This window comes from Diabrotica virgifera, chromosome 6 (assembly GCF_917563875.1).
Source record: "Diabrotica virgifera virgifera chromosome 6, PGI_DIABVI_V3a".
NCBI lineage: Eukaryota > Metazoa > Arthropoda > Insecta > Coleoptera > Chrysomelidae > Diabrotica > Diabrotica virgifera.
Window position 1 is genome coordinate 152,498,551 of NC_065448.1, and position 25,018 is coordinate 152,523,568.

General features: G+C 34.5%; 1 protein-coding gene across 2 annotated transcripts in view; it reads left to right on the forward strand.

Moving 5' to 3' along the window:
- Positions 1–3,516: 3,516 nt before the first annotated feature.
- LOC126886971 (nuclear inhibitor of protein phosphatase 1) overlaps positions 3,517–25,018 on the forward strand; it is a 44,668-nt gene continuing 23,166 nt past the window's right edge. The window contains exons 1-3 of one of the 2 annotated variants that reach the window (XM_050654176.1): positions 3,517–3,702; positions 3,782–3,996; positions 16,199–16,416. In XM_050654176.1, the coding sequence (XP_050510133.1) occupies positions 3,674–3,702; positions 3,782–3,996; positions 16,199–16,416 (462 nt within the window). In that variant the 5' untranslated portion in view covers positions 3,517–3,673. The remainder of the gene's footprint in view (positions 3,703–3,781; positions 3,997–16,198; positions 16,417–25,018) is intronic. The other variant, XM_050654177.1, reaches the window with a different exon arrangement.

The window sequence follows — 25,018 nt, forward strand, 5'->3', positions numbered from 1 at the left end:
GAATCATAAAAAGGGCCATAGGAAACTCAATGTAAAATTCTAAATTGTTGAATTCCTGCTTCCCTAATTATTTTACATCAAAAGCCATGAGAGAATACTTGTAGAGAATTAAAATCTGTATTAAAATCAAAAGTTAAAATTGTTCTACGATTTAAATGCATTCCCAAATTTTGAAAAATATGATACATTTACCACAATAGGTATGCGTGTAAAAGTTAGGCCACACGTTACTATTTAACTGACAGTGCTCACACCATTGACTGAATAAAAAATCTTTATTATTAATACTTTCTTCGCAACTGAGGGTATCTTATCAACTGTATTGTTTTTAAACAATAGGATGATAAAATAAAAATATTGACAGTTCAAAAATGTGAACATTATTGCATTGTGTGTGGCCTAAGTTTGGGCTGAAAACTAAAATGTATTACATTTTTACAAAATTTTGGAATATGTTTAATTATGTAGACCAATATTTTAACAGTTGTTTTCAATACAGATTTCAATCCTCTACAAATAGTTTCTAATGTCTTTTGATGTAAAATAATTAGGGAAGCTGGAATTCAACAGTTTAGAATTTTAGATTCAGTTAATGCAAAATTTTGACGCATGTCAAACTCAATGTGTTTTAATTGTACCTATTTATTTTTTTCGAATCCTTAGAAAACTAATAAATATTTTTGAAAAATTTAAACTCAGAATGAAAGACTACATTATTATCGAGGGCCGAAAGTCCCTGAAAACTTCTATAATGTTTATTTTAATAAGTTACAGGGCTGAAAATAAAAGAGAAGTGTGATATTTAATTTAAAATATTTCATTCAATAGAAACTGCTTGTTTATTCTAAGGGGCTTTCCGCCCTCGGTAATAATGTAATCTTTCATCCTGCGTTTAAATTTTTCTAAAATACTTGGTTTTCTCAGGATTCGAAAAAAATTATATTACGATTCAAATGACAGTACACTCTCGTGACGTAATCGCACCCTTAAGGCGGCTGCACAATTGACCGGGAACGGGAACGAGAACGGAAACGGGAACGAGAACGGAAACTGAAAGCGTCAGCAGATTCACAATTAAATGGCAAACAGCTGTTTTGTGTCACTGTCACTTGTGCTATTAATTTTTTTTTTCTCAAAATAAATTTTGTGGAACGATCTTTTCCTAATTTTATTAAAAGCACATGTCTGTTAATTCTAAAAATATGGATTTATTTGATGACGAGCTTTTAATATTTTCGTTTTTTATAATCTTGGAACTAATTTACACAATATGTGTGCAATCGCAAAGGTTTGTCAGCATAAAGATAAAAAGCATATCATTGAAATATTTATATTATTACTGTATCTAATTACCATATAAGTACGTGTACTATGATCTACATCAATCATACGGATGAGGACATTTTTCCAATAAAGAAATCAATCGTTCGTCATTTATTTTAATGCAAAATGTATAAAAATTGTCACTAAAACTTGATCACACACTTCTAATAACAAATTTTTATTGGGCATTTGACAGTATTTTTAATACTGCCTTCTGATTGGTTCCGGGAATACAACGGGAACGAGAAAGTTAAAACATGGTCAACTTTCCCGTTCCCGTTACCGGACAGCTTCTCGTTCTCGGTTATTGTGCATCTACAACATTAATTTACATAGAGGTTAACTTTTTTCCCGTTCCCGTTTCCGTTCTCGTTCCCGTTCCCGGCCAATTGTGCAGCCGCCTTTAATGTTCATTGGTTAGTCGATCTAGGCAACCGTAGTTAAGAACCGTGTCTCTCACTGACCAACTGTTTGCTGACGGTTTCTGTTCTGACTAGTTTGACTGATGACGCGCTACTGTGGCCTCATAATGGGTGCGTTCGGGCGACCATAGCGGCTGGCTGTCAGCAGAAATCGGCTGAGTGGTTGTATCCAGCCGTGATAGGGAAAGCTTAGTAAATCTCTCAGCGGCTGGCTTCCAGCGGTGACGTCTGACAGCTACTGCTGGCTCAGCTGTCCAGCCGCTGTGGTCGTCCGAACGCACCCAATGTAACACCGATTTAAAACTTCATCACATTTTCGCACCTTTAAACCTTCCTTGGATTTCTACAAATGTTTCAAAATCGAAATGAACTAAATCGGTGCAGTTCTGAAGCTGAAGATGTTAAAAACTAAATTGACGTTTATTAAACGTCTTTTAATGTTTACATATCGACAAACGTCTCGGACAGACTGCGTGACTTTTTGAATTAGGATTTTATAAGATTTTTAAGGCTGTATGACACTATGCATTTTCTTGTATCATTTCTAATATCGTTTCTTGTATACATTTTCTTGTATCATTTCTTGTACGTACATTTGTGCCCTGTATGACACTATGCAAGTTCTTGTATCGAAAACTGTATGAAATTCGGCACGTGATTGGTCGAAATTTTGTTTGTCGCCCTGTCACGTTACATTGGTATGGTAGTACTGCGTCTACAGCTGATTTTAAGGATTTTATAAAATTTATAAACTTTTAAAAACAAATATTTTAATGTTATAATAACTAGAATTTTTACGTTGACTGTTGATTATTTGTGTTTTTTATTTTGTTTTGATATTTGTGCTAAAATATTTGCATTATAATTATCTTCAGTTTGATCCAAATTAGAACTATTGTATTTTCCTCTATTAAAAAATTATGCAATATGAAACCCAAAGTTATTCTAAATATATGGTTATTAGTAGAACAGTAGTCCATACCAAACGGTATATTAAGTATCAATAAAATATTTATAAATAATACCTACAAAACACAAATAAATTCATCAAGACATAAATCATATGATCTCATTTTCAGCCGCCATTTGGGCGCGTTCACCAGATGCAAACGTTGGCAATCAGTTTGCGCTTTATGGTTCTGAACGACTTGCTAACGTCAAACATGTTTGGAAAGCGGTCGCCATTTTTGCAAACATAACATATTTAAGTTGAACTTTGCAAACGTGTTGAAATATGGCGGGAATTTAAATTGTATATATTGTAAAATATATTGATAAGGGTTTTATATATAAAATAAAGGCTACTGAAGACATTCTGCTACGTTATTATATATTAAATAAATTTTCTTTTTTCCTTTAATAAAAAAAATAAATTGAAAAACGTATTTATTGAGGAAATTTATTTTAGGTTACGTTCAAACCAAGCAAGCAAAATGTCAAATTTTAACCTAAACAACCATCCGTTCAGTTCGCTGTCAACAAGTTTAGAATCAAAGCGCAAACATTTGTGAATGTGTTTGCATCTGGTGAACGCAGTCATTATGACATTTAGAAGTTTTGCCAGCAGGTTTTACGTTTTTGCTCTTTGCGCAGAAATTGGCGCAGTTATTGTACAAGAATCTGTGCCTGACACAAATTCTTGTATCGTTTCTGATATCGTTTCTTGTATCTGTGTTTGACATATCAGAAACGATATTAGAAATGATACAAGAAAATGCATAGTGTCATACAGCCTTTAGGTTTCTACACTTTTGAAAATGAGAAATGTCAAATCGGCAACACTGTACTGTCATTTTCACATCAAATTCAAGTCAAAGTCAAATGTCAAATCTAAAAATATATGTCAGATTGGCTGTTGTCATTTGAATATTTTGAAAATGTTAAAATTTGTTAAATTGTAAATAAAGTGGATTTTATGATTATTTATCATGGCCAATCATTATGAAGTTCCCAGCTGGTATATATTATTATTTCCTATTTTATTACTTGTTGTGTGAGGTTATGTCTTGTTTAATTGTTTAATTGTTTAATTTTAGGGCTGGTAAACCCCCAGTTGGTCTTCATTTAGATGTGTTAAAGGGCGACAAGCTAATTCAAAAGCTAATGATCGACGAGAAAAAGTGTTATTTATTTGGGAGGAATGCTCAGATGAACGACTTTTGTATTGATCATGCCTCTTGTTCCAGGGTTCATTCATCTTTCGTCTGGCACAAACACCTAGAGCGAGCATTTCTAGTCGACCTTGGAAGTAGTAAGTATTAACTGATATGATCTAGAAGATATTTACATGTTTACATACACATTTATTTAAAAACTGGAAGTACACAAATAGTTTATATATCCTAGTCTAATACTGAGAGCCTTGAATGAGGAACAAATCCTGGAAGAGTGGTGCATTGGAATTGTTTGTCTGCAACACAAAAAGGGTGATCTGTTGGAATGTAGAAACTATAGGGGAATAACCCTCCTTAATAAGGCAAATACTGGAAAAACCAATGAATTAAATATCGACACAAACCATAGATTTTAAATCAGCCTATGATAGTGTTTGTTTTAAGAAACAAATTGTATGAAGCCATGGATGAATTCCACATCCCCGATAAACTGATAAGATTGGTTAAGGATACAATGCGTAAAGTTGTTTGCAAAGTCGAACATATGTTGGACTGTGACAGGGAGATGCGCTGGTGTGTCTCCTTTTCAATATAGCTCTGGGAAAGGCAGTCAGAGATGCCCGAATAGACAACAGAGGAAATATTTTTAATAAATCGTCCCAAATTTTGGCACATGCAGATGATGTTGCCTGCACAACACGCAACCTAGAGGAGGAGGGGCCTCCAGGTTAGGGTAGCCCCCTGCCTGGAGGATCACATAATTTTGGCTCACAGAACCAACACTGCCTCGGAACCAGGACGGATTAAATTTATGACAAACAACGCAATGACAAAAAACGAAAATGGAAAAACGATTAAATGTAACCAGACTAGCATGCTGGTACATAACATCTTGGAACTGAAGGGACCAAGAAACAATTATTGAATTGAGAAAACATAAAATTGACATATGTGGTCTATCAGAGACCAAAAAGAAAGGCCAGGGAACAACCCGCTATGCTCAGTACATCTTATTATATAGAGGCAAACCTTAACACGACAGAGCACACTCATGCGTAGGCATCATACTACATGAGAAATACATGAACAGTATTTAAAATTTAACGAAGACACCATCAACGAGAACGGAGAATTTCTGATTGATTTTTGTTCCAGAAACGAGATGAGGATTAACAACGTATACTTCCCACATAAAGAAAACACAAATACACGTTTTGCAACACCAGATGTCAAAAATCAATCATAGATTACATAATTACTAACAGAGCTTTCGCCCCAGCAGAGATACTAGATGTTAGAGCCCTAACCTCATCTAACACTGGAATAGATCATAACTTGGTTTTATGTAAAATACAGATAGAACGACCAATTAAAATCAAAAAATCCCCCACATACATCGAGAGATACAATATAGAACCAATGACCTTGGAGAGCACAAAAAGATTATATGAAAGCAGGCTGACAAGCAAATTGGAAAACATTAACATGCACAACTGTGAAGTAGAAGAATGCTGGAATGAAATCAAAAACTGCATCCAGCAGGCTGCGGAAGAGTCTATTGGCAAAAGAAAAACAAACACCAGCGCAATAAGAAACAACAAATCATGGTTTTGTCAAGAACTCAAAGAACTTGCAGAACAAAAGAGAAAATGATCTGTGTTACAAAAGCACTGGAACGCAGGAACAATGCGTCATCTATATAGAAACATGAAACAGAATTAATTCGCGAATAAGAGCAATAAAAAGAGAGCACTGGATCAAGTTCACAAGTGACATGGATCACGACATCTATGGCGCACAGAGGAAAGTTTGAAAAATGCTAAAAAACAGAAAAAAACCAGTAACTGAATTTGTACAGACAAAAGGGATACCAACTGAGACATGGGAAAAATATTTCAGAGAACTCTACAAAGGTGAAGACTCCAATGACGAACACAATTACAATGCAGAAGACGGGTATATCACTAAAGAAACTGAAGTAGAAGCAAGAATGAAGATCTTAAAAAATAGACGATCGCCAGGTACTGATTGAATAACTAACGAACTGCTGAAATACGGCGGTCAGAAACTCACTAATTGTCTCACACCATTGTTTAACAAAATCTTAGACAGAGCAGAGATACCACAAGATTGGCACACCAGTATCACAATACCGATTTTTAAGAAAGGACAAAGATCATGCCTGGACAACTACAGAGGAATAACTCTCTTAAATACGACAATGAAATTATTCACAGGCATACTCGAGGATAAATTGGAATCACAGATAAAGAACAGAGAAGAACAGCAAGGATTCAGAAAAGACAGGTCGACGACGGACGCAATATTTGTCATGAAACAAGTGAAAGAGAAGTCGATAGAATATAACAAACCCACATATATTTGCTTTGTAGACCTAACGAAAGCATTTGATAGAGTCAGACTTAGCGATATAATAAAGAAAATTAAGCAAAAGGATACCAACAAACATTGTTGAAGTCATAAAACAAATGAACAATAACAACACGACAAAAATTAAAACAAACGACACCACTACAGCCAACATACCAACACCAGGAAGAATCAGGCAGGGAGACAGCCTCAGTCCATTTCTATTCAATATGCTAATGGATGAAATAATAGAAGATCTGGAATCGCTACAACTAGGATACAGACTCGGCCACAGTAGAATCAGTATAGTGTGCTATGCGGATGACACAGCCCTGATTGCAGAGGACGAGGATGACCTACAAAGACAACTTTATCGATTCTATCAAGCATGTCGACGACTCAACAATTAGATGCAAGCTAGTGGTAGAGGGAAAACCCATAGAACAGTTAAACCAGTTCAAATATCTAGGCGTAGAGTTATCAAGTTATCATGACCCAGCCAGAGACCTAAGAGGACAAATTAACAAGGCCACTGTCTTGTCCGGATGTTTGAGAGATGTGGTCTGGAATAACTCATATATGAGAATGGACAGCATAGTTAGAATTTATAAAACTTGCACCAGACCTGTTATGACCTATGGCATTGAATCAAGAGAAGACACAAATAAGACCAAAATCATGCTACGAACAGCCGAAATGAAGACACTAAGAGCAATAGCAGCGAAGACAAGAAGAGATAGAATACGAAACAACATCATCAGGGAACAATGTGGCGTGCAAGATGTAGTCAGATGGGGCAGGCAAAGACGAAGAGAATGGTTCAGTCATGTAAAAAGGATGGAGGAGCACAGACTACCAAGAATTGCTCTAGAAGGAAAACCAGCAGGCAAGCGTCCACCGGGGAGACCACCAAAAAGATGGAGAGATAGCTGGCAGTCTACCTCTCAAGAAATACTTCAACGTCGGAATTAACAGATCTACAACAAGTATAAGAAGAAGAAGAAGAACCAATTACTTACAGATCGTATCAAAAATACATATACGAGTAAAGTGACCTGTGAAGTGGTCGCGATTAATATCATTTGGGATGCTAATTAGGGGGCGATTTTCACGATTTTTTTACCAAAAAAAAGGGACCAACTCTATTTTGAGCGTAACTTACTTATTTTTGATACTAGATACTTTTTAAAAAAACAAGAATAAAGTTTTTTTTAATCTTTAAAAAGTTGTAATCAGTTTTCCTCAAAAAGTGCTTCATTTTTTGGTTATTTCACGTTAAAATATTTGATTTGGAATTTGGCGAGTATGAATCTATTTTTCATTAGTTACAACTCTTCATTTATTGGGTCTAGGGATCTCATACATACACCATTTTTGCCTTTTTTATGTTTTATACATTTTATAGTTTTGCCAAGAACATTTTTTTCGATAAAATACTTACTTTTTGAGTTATTTGTTAAAAACCGTCTAAAAATATGTTTTTTTTTTGAAAAATGAACATATTTATTAACGTTTCGACGCCCAAGTCTTGCATAATACATGTCTGAATTGCCGATATAAATGAGTCAGATTAAATAAATTATTCGAAGAATTTTTTACTAAGCAACAACATTTTTGTTTAATTTAGTATAAACATATTTTCGCAAATAACTTAAAAAGTATTATTTTAGTGCAAAAATGGATGGTATAGAACAAAAGTTGCTTAGAATTGGCCAGTTTATCCAGTTTGTGACTTATTTTGAAAGTAGGTATATTTTTTTACCCCCGAAAAGGGGTGAAACTCCCCCCATGGCAATAGCACACATCGGCACAATATAACTTTTCTTCTTTGACATGTTACCTATGTGTATGCCAAATTTCATGTCAATCTAAGTGGTTCTTCAAAATTTATAGGTTTTGCAATATTTTACCACCAGGGAACGTACTACATGCAAAAAACTAGATGATAGAATAACAGAAAACCAACTGAGATTTTGAAAAGTCTTTGACACTAGAGAGGCATTATTTACTATACAAATACTCATAAAACAGTACAAAGATGTCGTCAACTGTGTCATATGTCTAATTGACTTTGAGAAAGCCTCAAATCAATCTACAATAAAGGAAAAGCTTTTGAGAAAGTACCCAGATACAATTACTTGGATGTGGGCTACATAAACAATGGGACTGCAGCCTTGAAATAAAACGACACATTGAGATGGGCAAAAGTGCTTTCAATATGAGGAAAGCAGTATTCTGCAATTAAATACTGGGAATAGAAAGTAAAACTAGAGTATTCAGATGCTACATATTCTCTGTCCTTTTATATGGAGTTGAAGCCTGAACAATTACAGACATAAATGAAAAAGACTTGCCATGACAACTGTCTTCTTTAAGTACCGTGCCCAATTTAGGCGTGGGTAGCTTCCATAACAATTTGCCGATATCGTTCTCGATCTTGTGCGGCGTGTAACAATTGAACTGCTGATAAGCCAGTCCATTGACGAGGGTTTCGGAGCCATGAATATTTCTTTCGACCAATTCCTCTTTTTCCGTCGATCTTTCCCTTGAGTATTAACTGCAGCATCCTGTATCTGCTACCTCTCATTATATGCCCCAGATATTCAAGTTTTCTCTTTTTTATCATCTTCATTAATGGTAGGGGAGCAAAGTATGCTAAATGTGCAGTCACTCAAGCGCTTTGGGGACCTATTGGGTTGTGAAGAGTAGGTCCTAAAACCAAAAAAAGTTAAGTAAAGTTTTTCATTTTAGTGGGCGCTTGCCATTTTTTAATATAATTTTCCATTTCCAACAATCGTTTTTTTCGATTATAAGGCCATCTATCGATGGCTTAGTGTGAAAACCTCGTATCTCATTTTTTTTAGAAAATGACATTTTGGTGGTTTTAGTTTGAAAACCTTTTATCTTGCGATTTACAACTGTTAGAAAAAATCCAAATACACCAGACTATTTTCTACAGCCGAAAAAAGAAACCACGTATATCAATTGCTCTCTTGATTTAGTGTGAATACCACGTATATTTATAACCACGAATTTGGTACTTAATTTGGAGTGTTTGTTTAAAAAATTCGACTTGAAGAAATGTTTTTTTGTGAACAATAAAAGGTAGTCCGGCATATAGAAACATTTTATGAACCTTAAATCAAAAGATTTGTACTGTATCAACCTAGTATTTGGAGGTGTGCAATAAGCTATGAAAAATGAAAACCTCGTAAATAATCATAAACACAACCTCATTTTAGATGAAAAACACGTATATCAAGATATACGAGGTTATCATAGTTACTTGGGCAAAGGCTCTATGTACTGCAAGGATATTTACGTGTTTTTCATAGTTAATATTTGTTTTTTTCAATTTAATAGCAACATTTAACACTTTCAGCTCTGGGCCAAGATCAGATATTTGTCTCAATGTGCTCAAATTAAAATACGTAACAGTAGTTTTTGTTTTTAGATTATATTATGCAGAAAATCCGTTTTTTGCCTCTCATGTAAAAGTGTAATTTAATGAGATACGAGGTTTTCACACTAAGCCATCGCTATCCATAATTCGAAAAAATGTTTTGATTAAAAGTTACTTATTTTTACGTAAGGAATCCAAATCTGCAATAAAAAATGAGGGCTCCTATTTAAGATTTTAAAGTAACCCCCCACCCCACGTCCATGGGGGGTCGTGTTTGGTGCCATTCGATAGCTTTTTCAAAAATATTGAATAAGTGTATTTTACAGTTTTTCGATCTGATGTTCATTTCGCGAAATATCGCGGGATTCGTATTTAAAATATTAAATTTACCCCCCACCCCTCCCCGTGGGAAGTCGTGTTTGGTATCATTCGATAGATTTTTAAAAAATATTGAGCACATATTTTTTACTTTTTCGATCTATCAACCATTTCGCGAATTATTCGCTTTTTTCTTGTGAGACTTTGGGACTCACCCATTTCCCTACGCCCGACTCAAATTGTCAGATTTGTGAAATATACACTCTTTTGCATATACTTAACTTACCGTATCTTAATCTGACAATTTCGAGTTTTTTTAAGGATAGATTTTTTTTTTCGGGCCCCCCTTAACGAACTCCCCTGTGTTAAGAGCCAATATATGATAGAGGTACATTGCAGAGTACCAGGTTTCTCCCCATATGCTAATCTGACGCGCTCGAGTAACTGCAAAAATCGCCGCTTGGGCTCCCCTACCATAAGTCACCTTCGCCTTGACCTACTCTGTTTAAGACTTCTCTGTTTGAAATGCGTTGAACCCAAGATATTCTGAGCATTCTACGATACGACCACATCTCAAAGGCTTCTAATTTGTTCATCATGTTAACCTTCATGATCCAGGTTTCACATCCATATAGTAATACAGGATACACATAACATTTTAGGAACTGGATTCTTAGTTGTAAGTTCAGCTGAGAGTTACTCAGAATAGGTCTAAGTTTCATAAATGCTCCTCTTGCAATTTCTATACGAGTTTTAATTTCTTCATCCGGATTTAGTGTCTCGTTTATCCAACATCCTAGATATTTAAAATGGTTAACTTTTGTTATTGATTCATCATTGACAATTAGTTGCATAGGGCCGACGTCTTGTTTACTAACCACAAGTAATTTTGTCTTTGTTGCATTTATGTTAAGTCCGTTACTGGAGCATTCTCTAGTGACTCGATCTGTAAGGAATTGACGATCTTCGATATTTTCAGCCATGATCGCGGTGTCGTCTGCATATCTGATGTTGTTAATAGTTTCTCCCCCGATTCGAACTCCACATTGTCCTTCCAAGGCTTCATTAAAAATTATTTCTGAGTATACGTTAAACAAAGTTGGGGATAACACACAACCCTGTCTGACACCTCTTTGAATGCAAATTTTGTCTGTTTCTTTGCCGTCTACCAGAACAGAAGCTTCTTGATTCCAATATAGATATTGTAAAAGTCTCAGATCTTTATCATCTATTCCAATCATTTCTAGATATTCAAACAACCTATCATGTTGAACTCTATCAAACGCCTTCTCAAAATCTATAAAGCAGACGTAAATTGGTTTCTGTACTTCCCATGATCGTTGAAGTAATGTTAACATTGAGAACAAAGCTTCCCTTGTTCCCAATCCTTCTCTGAAACCGAATTGTTTGTTTCCCATTGTCTCTTCACATTCCTGCTTGATTCTATTCAGAATTATCTTAAGAAGTAGCTTGAGAGAGTGGCTCATGAGACTAACTAGTCTAAAGTCTTTACATGATGATGTATTAGGTTTTTTTGGGAGTGGAATAAATGTAGACTCTAACCATATCTGTGGCATCATTCCAGTCTCGTATATATGGTTATAAATGTTTGTTAGTTGTGAGACATTGTCATCATCCAGAAGTTTGAGCCAGTCTGATGGTATTTGGTCAGGGCCTGGAGATTTCCCATTTTTGCTCTGTTTGGTGGCTTTCTCTACTTCCGCTTTTAAAATACTAGGACCAGTATTCGTATACTTTGTGATGTTAAGTGGTGGCCTCGTATCCAGGAAGAGCTCTTTTATATAGTTAGTCCATTCTTCCTTTTTTTCATCCAAGTCAAGAATTATTTTACCTTTGGTGTTTCTCATAAAGTGAGGAGTTCTTTTTCTCTGAGTGTAGGTAATTTCTTTAAGCTTTTTATGTATATTAAACTCGTCATGTTTTCTTTGTAGTTCTTCCATTTCACGACATATTTGTTCCATCCAGTCCACTTTTGCTCGCTTAACCTCGTATCTTATTTGTCGATATATCTCCCTATACCGAATCTCGTCTTTGTTTTTCCAATTTCTTCTTTGTTGAATAACGTCTAGTATTTTATCGGTCATCCAATCCTTTTTCTTTATTGGGTCTTTTTCTGGTTTCAAAACTTCGTTTGCTATGGTGACCATGGCGGAATTCATGATATCTAGATTTTGACCGATATTTTCTTGTTCAGATCTTTCTAACTGTTTTTTAATCTCACGATTTATCTTATTTCCGAACTCATCTGCTATTACGGCATTTCTTAGGAGTCGAGTATTAGGTTTCTTCTGCGTTGTGGGGACTTTTATTCTTTTTAGTTTTAGTTTGAATCCAGCACAGAGCAGATTATGGTTAGTTGCTGCGTCTGCACTTGGGTATGTTTTTGCAGATGTAATACTGTTTCTAAACCTTCTATTAATGATAATGTAGTCAATTTGATTTCTGACTATCTTTCCCTCTTGATCAGCTGGAGATTTCCAGGTATATAGTCGTCTTTTAGGTTGCTGAAACAAAGTATTTGCTATAATGCATTTCTCTTCTTGGCAGAACTGTATTAGTCTTTGCCCTCTTTCGTTCCTTTCTCCAAGTCCATACTTTCCGGTTATATCTTGTGTGATTTCGGCACCAACTTTTGAGTTGAAGTCTCCCATAATAATTGTAGCTTCGTGTTTTTTGTGCTCCGAAGAATTTGTTTAATTTGGCTGTAGAATTGCTCAATTTCTTCATCTGGTTGGTCAGCTGTTGCTGTTGGTGCATAGACTTGTATTATATTAATATTCAGTAGTTTATTTTGCATCTGAATCATCATGATACGATCATTGAAGGGGACGAAATTTCGGATACAGTTACGAATTTATTCTTTGACAATGATTGCGACTCCGTTACGTCTGGGTCCTTCTGCCTTTCCCGAGTGGTATACAATGTATCCATTATTAAAAAACCAATACAGAAGTAAAAACTTCGAGATGTATTCTGGTATAAAATCGTTTATTTAAAAACTATAAAATGTCATCGATTGCAGAACGTTTTCGTTCTAAACAGAACATCTTCAGTGCCTAGAATGAAGTATTTCCACGTTAGATTAAAGCAAAGGGTTAAAAATGTGACTGTTAAAATGAAAAAAGTGTGGGAATACTTACATCCTGCCGAGTATTTTGAAACTAGCACACCGTAAATAGTGTTAACATCATCATATATGGTTTACATAATGTAATATGTGTAATACATATTACATTATGTAAACCATATATGATGATGTTAACACTATTTACGGTGTGCTAGTTTCAAAATACTCGGCAGGATGTAAGTATTCCCACACTTTTTTCATTTTAACAGTCACATTTTTAACCCTTTGCTTTAATCTAACGTGGAAATACTTCATTCTAGGCACTGAAGATGTTCTGTTTAGAACGAAAACGTTCTGCAATCGATGACATTTTATAGTTTTTAAATAAACGATTTTATACCAGAATACATCTCGAAGTTTTTACTTCTGTATTGGTTTTTTAAACTATGGTATACAGCCAACTATTGGGATTTTCCCATTGATTTTTTTTTTTTTTTTGTATCCATTATTCTCAAATATGTTTGACCCTAGCCATTTCGTCTCGCATATACCTAGGATAGGAATGTCTAGTCTGGCCATTTCTAGCTGAATATTTTGTAATTTCGCACCTTCAAACATAGTTGTTACGTTCCACGTAGCTATCTTGTGGATTTCCACGACACGGGGTTTTCGTGTGTTGACGACCTGAGAGGCCCCGTGGTCTGGTTGTAATCTTCCTCTCCTGCCGGATCTTGGACTCCGAACTCCATGATCATTAAATGTATGTGTAGTTTCCTTATCTGTCATGGGAAGCTGTACTAGAGATATCCACAAGGATCTTTAATGTAGTGGTTTCTCCTGGCCTTCTACATCCGGATGCCGTTGACCATTTCCTGGTTCCTCCGCCTTTGAGACCGATTTCCGGTCTCAGGACAACAGAGTGCCCTACCACTCACCAACTCATCCGCCCGAAGCAGTTGGTCAGTAAGTGGGGGATTGCTTATACCCGCAATCATTCGGTGAGAAGTATTGATAGAAGAAGTGATAGAAGTAGAAAATAGTGACCCGTCTGTCCTCGGAAACCTAATAGCCATTCGGGGTCGGAAAAAGTAACAATTGGCCAAGTGAGGCCGATAGGAAAGATTAAAGAAATTTCACTCAAGACAAGTTGAAAGAGAGTAAAATGTGAAGGCTCTCATGACTCGCCAGATGCGACTCATGAGAGTATGAGCATTTTTCACCTTTTGTTCCCGCTCATACATCGGGGTGTTGACTACAGACTGTATGGCTTGTCCAGCGTACCTGTGACAACTGTGTATATGACAACTGTATATATGTAAAAACATATTAAGTTGTGAGATAAAAAGAAATGAAACTAGTGGAGGTGGGAAATTTAGCGATAGAAACCTATAAACATATATTCTATTTATTGTTTCCCACCTTTAGACGTATCGGACGAGTTTTGCAACTGCCACTGTGACAGTGACAGTTTTAGTTGACATACTCCTCTGATACGTTTAAAGGTGGGAAACAATAAATAGAATGTAAGTGTATAAGTTTTTATCGCTAAGTTTACCACCTCCACTAGTTTCATTTCTTTTTATATCATAACTTAATATGTTTTTTCTACAACCGTGTTAAAAATGCAATTTTTAGCACTCCATGCGTGCGTTAAAAATGCTACTTTAAGGCACTAGTGCTTTAAAATATTTTTAAGGCACTGCATTTCGTATTGACCGTATAGACAATTTTGATGTAATGTCAAAAAAATATAAAAATGGAATGTCAGTCAAGTTCAGGTAAAAGTTTTTGTAGATATTGTCCTGTAATTACGTGTGTCGAAAAATATTGTATGATATGCGTGTTAAAAAGTACATTTTTAAGGCACTCATGTGAATTGCAGAACTCGCTATCGCTCATTCTGCAAACTTTCACATGCATGCCTTAAACGTGTACTTTTAACACTTATATCATAAATAACTATTATACCCTGTATACAGCGTGTCTACTTAAGTTGGAAACATATGGGAAACTTTTTTGTTATTCATTTTACGAAAAAAGTTGTTCTTTATAAAAAGTTCTGCATGCTCTAAAACCTAAGATTCAATCATCAGATATCAAATTTTGTCAATATTATACGAGGTATGTCAAAAAATATAAACTTTGTTTAAGAGTATGTACCTTTATTTCTCTCAATATCGAAAATTCTTATTATGAAAAGTTGTTTGGAAATAAAAACTAAGATCAAATATGCAATTACATGCTTCTAATCGGAAAAAAATATTTTACAAATTTTTCTCAAATTTATTGATACTGAACTTCGTTTTTATTTATTACACATACGATAACTCTTTTAGTATTACTTCTACGAAAAAAAGGTATTCTGTATAAAAAGCTCTGTATGTCCTAAGACCGAAGATGCGACCATCAGATATCACATTTTATTAATTTTATACGAGGTATGTCAAAAAATATGAATTTCACTCAAGAGTAAAGTACCTTTATTTTTCACAATATTGAAAATGGTTATTAAAAAAAGTTGTTTAGAATTAAAAACTATGTTTCATATTGTAATTACATCCTTCTAATTGAAATATTGTGAAATATAAAGGTACTTATAATCTTGAGCGAATTTCATGTTTTTTGACACACCTCGTATAAAATTAATAAAAGATGATATATCATGGTTGTGTCTTAAATTTTAGACCATGCAGAGCTTTTTATGAAGAATAACTTTTTTTCGTAAAATGAATAATAAAAGAGTTAATAATTAAAAACGATGTTGGGTACCTATCCATAAATTTGAGAAAAAAATTTATTTTTTTTTTCAATTAGAAGTATGTAATTGCATATTTGATCTTAGTTTTTAATTCCAAACAACTTTTTATCATAAGATTTTTCGATATTGAGAAAAATAAAGGTACTTTACCCTTGACCGAAATTAATATTTTTTGACGTACCTCGTATAATATTGAGAAAATTTTATATCTGATGATTGAATCTTAGGTTTTGGGGCATGCAGAAGTTTTTATAAAGAATAACTTTTTTTCGTAAAATGAATAATAAAAAAGTTTCCCATATGTTTCCAACTTAGGTAGACACGCTGTATAATATACCGTTTAGAGTTTCCTCTACAACTTTTTGTTATTGAAATATTAATTGTTATTGCATTTTCTTTCAGCACACGGCACTTTCATTGGAAATCTACGCCTTGAAGCATACAAACCCACCCAACTGCCAATTGATTCCAGTTTTCATTTTGGAGCCTCTACTCGAAATTACATAATTAGGGAAAGACCACAGACGGGAATAAGGCCCATCATAGACGAAATTGAAAAGGCAAATGAAGAATCAGAGGGTGGTTTACTGGGTTTGCCAGAGACGGAAACTGAATTAGATGTAAGTATTAACCGTCAAAGTGGTAAAAATAAAAAAAATATGCTATTGTTAACACATGGCGTGCGGATGTCTGATCCTAAGACATACTCTGAAAGGACAAAAAATGCATATTAAAAATGTGTATTGGTGAAGACATCATGTGTGGCTCACATGTATGCCATCCGCACGGAACATGTTAATTAAAGCTTGTTGGTTATGACTAAATATTGCATACCTGCAGATGTCACAACATCCATGTTTCGGTGGGGGTAATTTATTATGATCTAGTCCTCTATAAGGGAAAGAGACTGTGAGTAGCTAGTGATGTGGAGTGGGAATATTCCCAGTGGAAAGGAATTTAAAAAATGGGAATATTCCCTCGATCATTATATCTTCCCAAAAAGTGGGAATTTATTAAAAATCTTGCTTATTTTTAACATTTTAGCTGTTTTTTAGGATGTACGTGTCTCAGTGTGATCTATTTCAACAAAATTTGACTTTTTTGTCTGAAAATAATAACATAGGGAGGTGCTACAGAATTGTCAATGGTTATTAGGTCTGTTTTTAAAGAAGTCTCGACCCATTATAAATTTGCCTTAAATTGACATTATGTTTAAAGTGTTGGCATCTGAACAAAAAGGTAATAAACTGACCAAAAATTAATATATTTATACAAATAAATTTACTAAAGAATTTTATTAAATTAGGTTGTTTGATTCACGATTAGTTTACCGTGAATATACGATGCTATTAAATATTACTTTAGCAAATTAAAGAATATTCGACGACACTTTTTGATAGAACTCTTTATTGATTGCTATACGTCTATACAGATCAAAGTTTTGTTCGCTACTACCTACTAAAATTACAAAAAGCCCTCGCCCAGAAATCCCGTGTGGTGGGGAAAGCAAAAATGTGTTTATCTCTTCTACAAAATTTCACTTTTGGAAAAAACGTAATTAACAAACCGTCATCATTGTCCTTCCAAGAAGCAGCAACATAGCTTGCCTCGCACAAACTTTCCAAATACCTAACTTTATAAAGAGAATCAGGAATACAATTGACAAATATTACCCAGAACTATGGGTAAGAATGAATGTATTTTAATATATTAAGTGATTTCTGGAAAATAATTTACCCAAGCTTTAGGAATGTTCTGATATGCATCTACATGTAAAATAAATTAACTAAACCATAAGGAGACGGAACATGTCGGCCGCCTTGAACTAATAAAGTTCAAATGAGGTTGTCGGTTGACGTCGATAATCTAGTTGATCGGAAGCAGAGCTGTAAAAGATACTTTTTAAAAGTATCTAGATACTTTTAAGATACTTGAGGCAAAAAGTATCTTAAGATACTAAGTATCTAAGATAATTTTTTGTGAAAGTATCTAAAGATACAAAATACCGGAAAAGTATTTAGAGTAAAAATATCTTAGATACTTTCAAGTATCTAAGATACTTTTGAGTATCTAAGATACTTTTAAGTATCTAAGATACTTTTAAGTATGTAAGATACTTTTATGTATCAAAGACACTTAGATACTTTTCTAGTATCTAAGATACTTAGATACTTTTGTAGTAACTAAGATACTTTTAGGGTATATAAAGGTGCTCAGTACTCTACTACTCTACAGTAGATTGTCGATACTTTTGTTTTAAAAACATCATTTTAACCCTTTAAATTATCATACAATTTTAGTTTAAGCCAGCAGGTACTTTGAAATGGTATACCTTATGCTTATGCTTTGGGGTAGATAAGAAATAAAAGGCGTTAAGTTATTACAAACTAATAACTATGTATTGAAAACAAAAATCAAACATTAAATTTTCAAAACAATATAAAATAAACATAAATTCGTGTGTTAAAAACAGCATAAGATGCATTATGCATTAAAAACAGAACATTCAACATAATTAAATTTTCAAACACAATAGGATAGGATATAAAAAATAGTAACATTTTGGTAGCTAATAACTAGTTAGTATAACCACTAGCTTTTAGTAAAACTAAATTTTCAAAAGTATGATCAGACAAGGCATGACGTCGGGGTGAATTAATAAAAGTTGCAAAAGAAAACATTCTTTCAACAGCTGCAGAAGAAGGTAATGGCGTATTGAACTTTTTAAATAATTGTTCTATAATATTATATTTTTTTAACATTTGTATGTTGGTTTCAGAATCGGTCAAATGTTGTAATAGTTGCAGCTCAGCTTGTCGTTTATAATCTAAATCAGTATAGCCAGTGTTTTCGTTTTGCGTTTGAATTTTATCAAATTCAAAGAAGTCGTTTTGCCTTTTGTTACTTTTCATTACAGTAGTAATGTTATTTGTACTTACATCAAATTGTTTTAATTGTTCCTCATTTTCCTTCATAATTTTTATAGCTTCTGTAATTACCAAATCCTTAATTTCACTAAGGTCATTTTCGATATTCCTGATTCCTCGAAATGCAGTAAGCCAACGTGTTTTAAATAAAGGATTAGTAACTGCAGCAATTATTGCAGATTGGTTAGTCAACTTAAGAAGTTTTTCAAATCTGGAGTTTAAAGATACTGTCAGCGCGTTCAAAATAGTTCCACATATTTAAACTTATTGGTTTTAAGCTTTTCAATTTTAACAAACAAGCTTACGATTGATGGTAGAAGGAAACCGTAGTACATATTTTGTTCGCCTTGAAGAATGTCAAGTGCCAAAGCAAACGGTTTTAGTATTTGGCATAATTCTGCTAAATAATTTAGATCAGTATCTCTGAGCCGATCTTGTTTTGCAAAATTTAATTTTTCGTATAGAGATTCCAGTTTTTCTTTAGACTTAAGAATCTGGTTCAGAGCATCGAACATGGAATTCCAACGAGTCACACCCGGGTAACTTAAAGTATGTCCTAATACTTCTTTTATCACTTCAGCTGATTTAGGACGACCTGCTTTTTTCCATATATGATTACACCTAGCTATTGCTTGTTCATGTTTTGATCTAAGAGAACTGGTTGAATTAATTATTTTCTTAATATCAGTAGTTGTTATTAGGGCAAGTGTATGACTTGCACAACGTATGTGTTCAGATAAAGTAGGTATGATCATGATCAAATTATTGTCACTTAAATTATTTGGAAGGAGATAATTTTCGTTTTCAAATATGTCAGGAATATCCTCTTCATCCTCCAAAATATCTTCCTGATCTTCCTCAATGATGTCGATATCATCTTTTGGCACTTGTTGTTGATGTTCACCGTCGTCACCAGTGTAGTGTAAAACATTATTGATACCAAAAACACCAAATGCTTTGACAAAATTTGAGCCGTTGTCAGTAATTGTTGCTAACACTTTATTTGGATGTAGATTATAAGCAGTATGTATGTCTTCTAATAGTTCAGCTATACGGTCGTGTGTATGCGCTCCAGAAAATCTTCTACATGCTAGCGTTGCTAACTTTCGTAGAAGTTTGTCGTCAATCCAATGACATGTAACACCAAGAAAACTTCGGGTTTTGCATGACCAAATGTCAGCCGTCGTGCAGACGTAACGGATATCATGTAATGTTAATTTTAAGTTTTCTTTGTTCTCAGACGCCATAGAGGAAATTTTTTTTACAGCTGTAGGCCTGGATATAATTTTTAAAGGAGTAATTCCCTTAAATAAATTTAAAAAGCTACGATTTTGTAACAACGACAAAGGTGACATGGTATGTACAATAAACTGAAGAAGTCTTCTGTTAAATTTATCCTGTGTAACATTTTCGGTCTTTGTAATCATTTGTCTAATGTTCATTTGCCTATCATTGATATTTTTAATTTCCAGTTTTTTCGTAAGTTTAGAACTTAAATAATCCTTATAAAATGTTGAATGTTTCGTTTTAAAATGTTTTAAGAAGTTACTAATAGAACCTGAATTTCCCTTTAAATATTTATTATTAGGTAAACACATTCTACACTTAGCTATAATGTCTCTTGTCCCGTCAAGTTTTTCTAACATTTGTTGCGTAATTTCAAAATATTTCCCATCAAAGAGATTTGAGGTTGCTGCATTATGATGTGAGGATTGACTATTAGTTACAGAAACAGAACTAGTAAAACTACTAGCAGCAGTAGCACTAGTAGCAGCCGAGTTGTCTGAATCTGAATCCTGATTTTCATAGGTTTTTTCCGAAGATTTTGAAGAGGAGGCACCGCCAAAAAAATTTCTGAACTTCTTTTTTGTTGTTGTTTCGGGACTTTCAGGAACATATGTAGGGTCTTTTTCATCTTCACTTGGTGTAAAAGGGTCAGGTTCAGGTGATTCAGGTTCAGTAAATGTCATGTCAACATCGACATTTAGTTCTTTATCATGACAATTCTCATATATATCCATCTGAAACAAAATTGTCAAGTTTTATGTGGCCCCGACCCTAATTTTGTTAGCACTACTATAATTATTTTTTGAATGATTTTACAAGGACCACGCTGCAATAACTACTTAAACTTAAAAAAATAAGATTTTTAACACCCTGTATCTCTTAAACTTCTAATTGTAGACCCCAAGTATTAGAGATTGTTTGAATCGGCTTAATGCAAAGAATCCAAAAAGATGAAAATATATATCAGGGGCAGGGCGTTCCATTTAAAAAAATATTAATTAGTTAATCCTGGAAATATGAAACACCCTGCCTGTATAAAAGTAAATAATTTTAAAACGTGAAATTTAAAGTTGTCCACAATTTTTATAAATAGGTTTTTTTTTGTACAGTATCAGATATATCGAACTTTACTGCACCATTGGGAATTGGGACACCCTGTCAGAGCGCAAAAATATCATGATAGTTTATATAAATATAAATATCAAAATATCGGATATATTTGATATATATCGGATATATATCCAAATGCGATATTTATGTATTTTCGAAAAAAGTTACAAAATGGAAAAAAAGCAGAAATAATAAGTTTATTCAAAAGTAAATATAAAAAAAACATGTAAAGCTAAATAAAAAATTAAGTATGCTAGTAAAATGTGAAATGATATTACGCTAAAGCGAAAAAACAAATAATGCTAATAGATACATAAAAGATAAAAATAAGAAACAAAATTAACAAAAATATAACCTTTGATGCCTTTGAAACAAAACCATAAATTCCTTCTTAAATAATTAATAAATTGATACACTCTTAAGTCTTCAATATAAATCAAAATAAAAACAGAAAAGCAATAATATTATAAAATAACGTAAAAACATTAATTCCCGTCAAACTTTATAAAACTGAAATGTAGGACAGGAAATAGAATATTGATATATATCTTGATCTCGATATTTATTATAGATAAGTATCAAGATATATATCAGTGGATATATATTTTTGCGCCCTGCACCCTGTAGATACAACCGTAATGTTAATTTTATAATTTTATTTTGATTTCTTTGACCATAGGATTTTAGGTATTCTACTCTACATTGCAGGGATCAGGGATCATAATTTATTGAATCACTTAATAATGCTGCGGGCCGGCGGGCGGGATGCAAAGAACAATACACATCGTCTCTCCCGCTACGACCGGCGCGACAGGTCGAAGCTTGTCGGATCATGAAAAGTATCTATTTCTCAGGTCCTGAGTAAGTATCTAAGATACTTTTTTGTATCCAAGATACTTTTTTGTATCCAAGATACTTTTTTGTATCTAAGATACTTTTAGTATCTAAAGATACTTTTAAAGATAAAAGATACTAGATACTTTTAAGAAGTATCTAAAGTAAAAGTAACTTTTAAATGAACCAAAAAGTATCTTAAATAAAAGTATCTAAGATACTTTTAGTATCTTAGATACTTTTTTTATCTTTTTACTAAAGATACTTTCAGCTCTGATCGGAAGTGGACACAACTTCTTCACGCAGCGTTTGTACTCTCCAGTTTTGGTTTTCAGAGTTACCACTCTGACAATGCCGTCCTCTCCAGGGTGCACCGACGTGATGCGTCCAACGGCCCATTGCAACGGGGGCAAACTGTCTTCAAGAATTAACACCAAAGCATCCACCATTATTCCATTATCAGAAGCATTAACGTTATTGCTGCTGATCAATTGATGAAGATATTCTTTATACCATCGCTTCCAGAAGTGCTGCTTCAATTGCTGGGCATGCTGCCAGGCTGATAGTTTATTTGATGACATATCCAAAAAGTCAGTCTCAGGATAGCTTGTCATCGGACCACCAATTAAAAAATGTCCAGGGGTAAGGGGAAGAAGGTCATTTGGGTTAGACGACATAGGAGAAATAGGACGAGAATTTAATATCGCCTCTATTTCAATAAGATAAGTTTCTAATTGCTCGGATGTTAACAAAGTATCCCCTACAGTGCGAATTAAATGATTCTTGAAGGACTTAACCGCGGCTTCCCAAATTCCTTCAAGGTGGGGAGATTTGGGCGGTATAAAATGCCAAGCGAACCTTTCAAGCCATCTTTTAATGGCATTTTGATAATCTGACGAGTTAAATAATTCGTGCAGCTCGCGACTTGCCCCCACGAAATTGGTAGCGTTAACGGAATATATTTCTGCACATTTTCCTCGTCTAGAACAAAAACGACGAAAGCTGGCTAAAAAGGCTTCGGTAGTCAAGTCGCTTACTAGTTCTAAATGAACGGCCCGTGTAGACATGCATACATACACGGCGACGTATACCTTTAATCGTCTACGATTGCGGAACCTTTTCTCCTTGATAAATAAAGGACCGCAATAGTCAACTCCAGTTTTAAGAAAAGGTCGAGAAGGAGTTACCCGGTATTCGGGAAGGATACCCATTTTATGATTAGCCGGACGAGGTTTTACGCGAAAACAAGGGATGCATCGATGTAAAATTTTTCGAGTTACATTACGTCCGTCTAACGGCCAATAATTTGGCGCACGGAGTACAAGGTGGCTTGGGGACCAGCACGTTTTAATTTTACATGCTCTTCACGTATAATTAATCGAGTAATGTAGTGATGAGCTGGCAGCAAAATTGGATGTTTTTGAGACTCAGATAACGAATATCGATCAAGTCTACCACCAACTCTTAAGATTCCGTTATTATCTAGGAATGGATTCAAAGGCACCAATTTACCGGTACTAATAACGAAATATTTGGTTTTTAAAGAATTAATTTCTTTTGAAAATTCCGCGAATTGCGTCATCTTAATTATTAAAGATTGCAAATCAACCAACTCTTGAGCATTTAGCTCGCTTAAATTGCGCTTATCTTTTCCCTTCAACCTTGCTTTAATAATAAATCGACGAACATAGGCAATCACGCAAATTAGTTTATGCATTGAGCTGTATTTTTCTAAAATATTATTATTATTCAACAAAACTTGCATACAATTTATTGATTCACGCCTTACCAATTTTAATTCGGGAATTTCGATCGAATCTAGGATTCCTTTCGGCCACGAAGACTGGGTTCGCGATAACCAATACGGACCGATTTGCCAAATATTATTTTCTAAAAATTCCGAGGGAAGTTGACCGCGCGATAAACAATCGGCTGGATTGTCCAACGAGGAAACGTGCTGCCAATGACACCGACTAGTCAGGCTTTGTATTTCCGCAACCCGGTTGGCGACAAATGTGCGAAGAAGATACGACTGGGTATTAATCCAGTGAAGAGTGATTGTTGAGTCCAACCAAAAATACGTACCGCTGATCTCCAGCAAAAGAGAGTGCTGAAGCGTCGCATAGAGCCGAGCTAGAAGTAGAGCGCCGCATAACTCTAATCGCGGTAATGATATTGAACTGAGGGGTGCTACGCGAGATTTTGCACAAATTAATCGCACAAAAATATTTCCCTCAGCATCAACAGAACGACAATAAAGACAAGCGCCGTAAGCCTTTTCGCTAGCATCACAAAATCCATGAATTTGGATATCAACGGGATTTGGTATTGTAATACACCGAGAAAAATTTAAATTTTCGATAAGTTTTAATTGAGCTTGAAATGACAACCACAAATCGTGAATTTCGAACGGAAGTGACTCATCCCAGGTTACTCCCGATTTCCAGCACATTTGCATAATTATTTTTGCGTATACGATAATTGGGCCCAACAATCCCAGCGGATCAAACAATTTTGCGATTTGCGACAAAATAGAGCGTTTCGTTACAGTTTCGATACTTAAATTGCTCGAGCTATAAAATAGAATATCTTCGCGAGAATTCCATTGAATTCCTAATGCCTTGACGGTGGCATCAGGATCTAGAGACATGTGAGTACTCTCAGCATGTTTATTTTGATCAACTATTAAGGAGCTATCATTTGATGCCCATTTTCGAAGAAGAAAACCACCTTTTTTTAACAATGAGATAAGATCTTCTCTAAGAGCGGACGCTTCTGCGCGAGTCTTTGCACCAGTGAGAAGATCATCGACGTAAAAGTCTCTGTTTAATGCGATAGCTGCGAGAGGATGAGCAGAACCTTCATCTTGAGCTAATTGCTCTTAAAAGTTCGAGTTGATAAATAGGATGCCGGCGCGGTACCGTACGTGACGGTATTAAGAATGTACGTTTTTATTGGCTCTTGTGGATTTTTACGAAACAAAATTTTTTGATAAATAGCGTCATCGGGGTGTACGAGAATTTGGCGATACATTTTCTCTGCGTCGGCTACCAATACGAATATA